This window comes from Mesitornis unicolor, unplaced genomic scaffold (assembly GCF_000695765.1).
Source record: "Mesitornis unicolor isolate BGI_N332 unplaced genomic scaffold, ASM69576v1 scaffold17812, whole genome shotgun sequence".
In the NCBI taxonomy this organism is placed as follows: Eukaryota; Metazoa; Chordata; class Aves; order Mesitornithiformes; family Mesitornithidae; genus Mesitornis; species Mesitornis unicolor.
The window spans coordinates 1,491-7,083 of record NW_010170008.1 but is presented as its reverse complement, the minus strand read 5'-3'; the positions used below and the strand labels follow the sequence as shown (position 1 = coordinate 7,083).

At 48.8% G+C, this 5,593-nt stretch overlaps 1 protein-coding gene across 1 annotated transcript; it reads left to right on the top strand.

Annotated features, from left to right (window-relative positions):
- Positions 1 to 3,037: 3,037 nt before the first annotated feature.
- LOC104536826 (zinc finger and BTB domain-containing protein 7C-like) lies at positions 3,038 to 4,230 on the top strand (the record flags this gene model as incomplete). Its single annotated transcript, XM_010179552.1, is given in 2 exon segments — positions 3,038 to 3,883; positions 3,885 to 4,230. Coding segments are annotated over 2 exon segments (1,192 nt in total), but the record flags the coding sequence as incomplete, so codon positions are not given.
- Between the last annotated feature and the right edge of the window lie 1,363 nt (positions 4,231 to 5,593).

Below are 5,593 nucleotides of genomic sequence, written 5' to 3'. Positions count from 1 at the left end.
CTTTTATAAATGGAGCTTTTCACGGCAGGAAAGTAATGAATGAGTTTTAAGCATGCCCATAAATGCAATTTTTCGAGACGTCATCTGCAAAATCCATTTATTTGAGGTGCCCTCCACCCCCCGGTTTATTTTAATAAATGCTGTAATTTTCTATTATAAAATGAGATATTTTTTTGCCTCCAGGGAGTCCTTTCATTTGCATGTGTCCATGTGTGTGCCCGGGTGACATTTCGGAGGCTTTTTTTAGGGGGGGGGGGGAGCATGGGAGGAGGAGGAGGAGGAGGGAGGTGAGGAAGGAAAACCTTGGCCTCAGCAGCTCCCGGCCTTTGCTCACCACCTCCCTGGGGGCATGGGAACAGTAAGGTCATTTCTCAGCTCCAGAGCTGTCAAACCACCCTGCGAGGTTAAAAAATGCAAATGTATGCAAATGAAGTACCTAGGCTGTTTCTCTTCCTTTTCTCCCCCCCCATGTAGATGACACAGATCACCTTCAATTTTACCAGCATCCTCTAAAGTTATTGGCTTGCCCAAGTGCTGCGGTTAACAGAGCCGCATCTCCAGAGGATCAGGAGGGGAAAAGAAAGGAAAAGGAGTCCATTTCCACCAAAAGGAGCTGTACATCATTTCAGTTTAAAATCACATACCCCTGATCTCTTAATTTCTTTTTTTTCTTGCTGCCGAGTGAATAATCTAAAAATTGAGGAGGATGCGGTTCAGTGTCTGGGAAAAACCTCTATAAAAAACAATTGTCAGTGTAGTCTAATATTCTGCTTTTCTGATCTTTGGCACTTAGGGTGATCTGGTAATAAAAAAATCAAAATAGATCCATAGGAAGACACGTTCCTTCATGTAAAGAGCTCCTTTAACACTGATGCTCCTTCCAAACAAAAATAAACAAGTAGAAGAGAGCTACAGCAACAGAAATTTAATTGCTCGTGCTTGTTATTAAGGACACATTGGATTTATTTTCATTTATGGGCAATTTTCAGGGAAGATCGGATCCGGAGCCAGTTGGGGTGGTAGAGGAGCGTAGCTGGTTAACATGGCGAAGCACAGCACACTCTAATGAATCAATTTGTTTCCAACAACGGACATAATTAGCATGGAGTTAATGAGCACGCTGGGGGATGCAGGGCTGGAGCATCATCCCTTGGTCAAAAATGTGGGTGGCTAAGGCTGGGGGTGCAGCGCTCAGAGTTGTGTAATTCCTGGTTCCTCTCTCCATCTCTGGGCATGAGGAGGAGGTTGAAGACTTCTCATGGTGGGGGCTGCTCTCCAGCCCCCCACGAGGTTTCCCTGGCTCAGGGACAGCTTGTCCCCCGTCCCAGTGCTGGTCCCAGCAGGCTGGTGGTCTAGGATGATGCTCCAAGGTCTCATCTGGAGATTGACCCTGCAGAGGGAGGAGAAGGGAGACAGCATTCTCCTTCCCATGGGAATGTTTGCTGCTGAGTCTGATCCCCCAAAGGCTCCCAACCTCCTCCAAGGGTCACTTCCCTGGACAACCTCCATCAGATCAGGCTCTTTCCATCCCCAAGGGCTGGAGGCATGTGGTAGGGTGGGAGCTGGCCCCACACAGCAGAGCAGGTGGTAGAAAGGAGGTTTGGAGTCAGCACAGCCAGAAGCTGAGCAAGGAAGGACACCCAGGACATGGCGATGGATCCCGAGAGACACAGAGGTGGCATGGAGCAGGACTGGGAACCCTCCTGATGGTCTAAGCCTTGCCAAAGGGGCCGGAGCGGGGCTGCAGTTTTACTTGTGCATACCCTAGGCTCTCTTGGAGATCAGGCACTTGGCTGTGAGATGTCTACTTGCGGCAGGGCCAGGAGCCGAAGCTCGTACAGGTGACAAAGCTCCATGTCCTGGGGATTTCCAAAGGGTTTGTGTATTCAAAGGCATTTGGGCTGTTTGATGTATCCTGTGTGTGATGAGATTAATGTATGCATTGGAAGTCACTATCCTTTCCTGGGATTTCTCATGTGGAAGGGCTGCTGGAGCCATGTGAAAGAGGAAACATCTTACAGATTTAAAAAAAATGGCAAAAAAATATATCAGGTTTTCCTTTTGGGTGTGGGCTTTTTGCTTCCGAATCTCCCTTTGAAGGTGGAGCTGTTCTGGCAGGGGAAGGTGTCTCCCAGATGTGCAGGGCATTTGACACCATGGTAACAAGTCCAAACAGGATTGGGAACAGAGCAAGCTCAGCTCATGGGTGAGGACAGCAGCCAGCCATCTGCCTCTGGCTAAGCACTTGCTCCCTGGTTATGTTCCTGGTTGTCTTTCTCTGAGTGTTTTAGGTACAGTGTGACACACAACTCCTTGCTCGCCTCCTCCATTCCCAGATCCCTATGTGGGTTGTCCACATGCTGAGGTGACATGGGGTAGCTTCCAGGCGTGAAGGAGCAGGAGGACACAGGACTGGAGACCTGCTGCTCCATAAGGACCACTCTTCTGCTGCATCAAACAGCCGTGACCAGCAGTCCCTCCTATTTGGGATGTCCCCAAAACAATTGCATAGATGAGATAGGCACTCCCTGACTCGTCTTGTTTAAGCAGTGTAGGTGCTGGCACACGGCGGCATGAAGCAATGCAGCATCATCCTTGCCCTACATAGCTCCTGAAAGGGCAAATCCAACATGTGTCTGGAAAGATGTTGGCTCTGGGAGGATGTGGAAGAAATGTGATGGGGAGGGAGTCATTGCACAAGGTTCCTGGGGGAGAGATGTGAAAGAGAAGAGGGAACTTGTGGTGGCTATGAAAAGGTGAATGGCGTGGGAACAGAGATGAGAAGGACGGAGACAAAAAAAGGATACAAAATGATGTGGAGGGAACCAGAGGTTAAATCACAGAGGACCTGGAAGGAGTTGAAGGGGACATGGAGATGCACTGGGGCAGTGCAAGCAGGAGGTGATGACAGAGGTCCAAGTGGGGTCGGGGAGAGAAGGACACTGAGAGAAGGCAGGGACATTTTGGTACTACTGATTGGGAAGCCCCTGCTAATTCCCTACTCTCTGTGTTTCATCCTAGGGCACTAAATGAGAATATGGCCAATGACACTGAAGAACTTATTGGGATCCCATTCCCGAACCACAGCAGTGAAGTCCTATGTGGTTTAAATGAGCAGCGGCATGACGGTCTCCTCTGCAATGTCATCCTCATTGTAGAGGATCAGGAGTATCGGACCCATCGGTTCGTCCTTGCTGCCTGCAGCAAGTACTTCAAAAAACTCTTCACTACCGGCACTTTAACAGACCAGCCCTATGTTTATGAGATTGACTTTGTCAATCCTGAAGCACCTTCTGCCATCCTGGAGTTTGCCTACACCTCAACCCTCACCATCACCACTTCAAACGTCAAGCACATCCTCAGCTCTGCCAAGATGCTGGAGATCCAGTGCATTATCAATATATGCCTTGAAATCATGGAGCCCAACAGAGAGGCGGAAGAGGAAGATGACAAAGAGGACGAAGCTGACAACGAAGATGAAGATGAGGAGGGAGAGGAGGAGGAGGAAGTAGAAGATTTTGTCAATCAGGAAAATCTAACCAATGTCCAAGAAGTAAGCTGTCACCAAAGCCCTTCTAAGTCTGATCTTACCGAAGAAGCATATAGACCTAAAGACTTTCCAAATTACTACCCAGCCAATAACTCCTCTGGACACTTGGGTGTGATACGAGACTTCTCCATCGAGTCCTTGCTAAGGGGAAACCTGTACCCTAAGGTGAACATCCCAGAAAGGAGTCCAGCTCTCTCTCCTTTTGCCCCCAGCTTCTTCCCCCATCTGTGGAATGGTGATTTTAGCTCCTTCTCCCAGCTCGAGGAGTCCCAAGTAGACAACAGCCCCTTGGATCTGGTGATCAAAAAGAGGAAGATCAAGGAAGAGGAGGAGGAGGAAGATCAAGGAAGAGGAGGAGAAGGAAGACCTGCCTCCACCACCTTTCCCTAATGACTTCTTCAAGGACATGTTTACCAGCACTCCAGCAGCTCCCTTAGGGCACATTAAGGCAGAGACTGACTACAGCGCTTATCTCAATTTCCTAAGTGCTACCCAGTTCAGAGGAGTTTTTCCTCCATGGCCCCTGGAGGAAGAGAGGAAGATAAAGCCCAAGGCATCCCAGCAATGCCCCATCTGTAACAAAGTCATCATGGGGGCTGGCGAGATGCCCAGGCACATGAGGACCCACACAGGAGAGAAGCCGTATATGTGCAATATCTGTGAAGTCCGCTTTACCAGGTGTACGTTGGTTACTTCTACCATGGGGGTGGGTGGTGGTGGTTGGAGGGGCCATGTCATGACCCATGGCTGACTCCTAAGCTACAAATCTCTTTTTTTCCCAAAAAAGTAGTAAAGAAGGCAGAGCATGTTCTCTACTCCTTTGGAGAAAAAAAAAGGGAAGAAGGGAGAGTGGAAGAAGAAAATGAACCTCCTGATTTTGGTGGTTTGTGGTTCGCATCCACAGCTCGTTGGATCCATCGGCTTGCTGGACAAAAGCTTAAATTAGTAATGGGATATTTTCAACCCCACCGTAGTTCACCACAGTTGGACCAGAGGGAGCTGGAAATCAGATGGTCAAACAGCCAAGGAGGCTTCTTCTCTAATGTGCTGGAAGATGTGTTGAGTTGGGAGGGCCGTTTAGCTGAGGGATGTAATTACTGTAGGTTTGGACATTTTGACAGTGTAGACCACAACCAAGTTGCACATGTTTAGACATGACAGTGGCTGGGGTTTCTGAGGCTGAAGCAGTCGTAATTATTTGACGTTGGTAGCAAGGTTTGGGGTTGGTCTCTTTTCCCAGGCGATAGGACGAGAGGAAACGGCCTCAAGTTGCACCAGCAGAGGTTTAGACTGGATATTAGGAAAAATTTCTTCACCAAAAGGGTTGTCAAGCATTGGAACAGGCTGCCCAGGGAGGTGGTGGAGTCACCATCCCTGGAGACATTTAGAAGATGTGTAGATGTGGCACTTAGGGATATGATTTAGTGGTTGGACTTGGCAGTGTTGGGTCAGTGTTTGGACTGGATGATTTTAAGGGTCCTTTCAACATAAACGACTCTATGATTCATCACCCCAAGCGTTGTCTGCCCAAGAGCCTGGCACCTCAACTGCCTCCATGGGCAGTGGCAAGAGATCGGCACCCTCAAAGGAGCAGATGAGGAAAGAGGATGAGCGGAGTTGTCATCCCTGACCACAAAGACAACTTGTGTGGCTTAGATCAGGGCACCAGGTATCTCAAATGAGGTGAGACCAGTCCCAAACTGGGCTGCTCCAAGGCAGCCATGACCAACCAGACCCACCCCTGGTACCAATTCTCAGCCTTTGCACCTCTCTCCACCCTAGCAGCCTCCTAGATGGCAATAAATTGTTGCAGGCTCCACAAATCTAACGCCGCAGCTTGTGACCCTTCTCCGAAAAGTTGGGCAAATTTAATTGGCAAGCAGAGACAAATAGATTCCTGGACCTGCTCTTTCTGGGTGTAATTAATATCTAATGAGTACAATCTTTACCATAATAATAAAGCTTTCTGACAAGAGCATGGTATTTCAGTTTCTGGCTGCGTGCGAGAGAGAGAGCCCTATTAGGCCGGGGCGAGAAAACCAG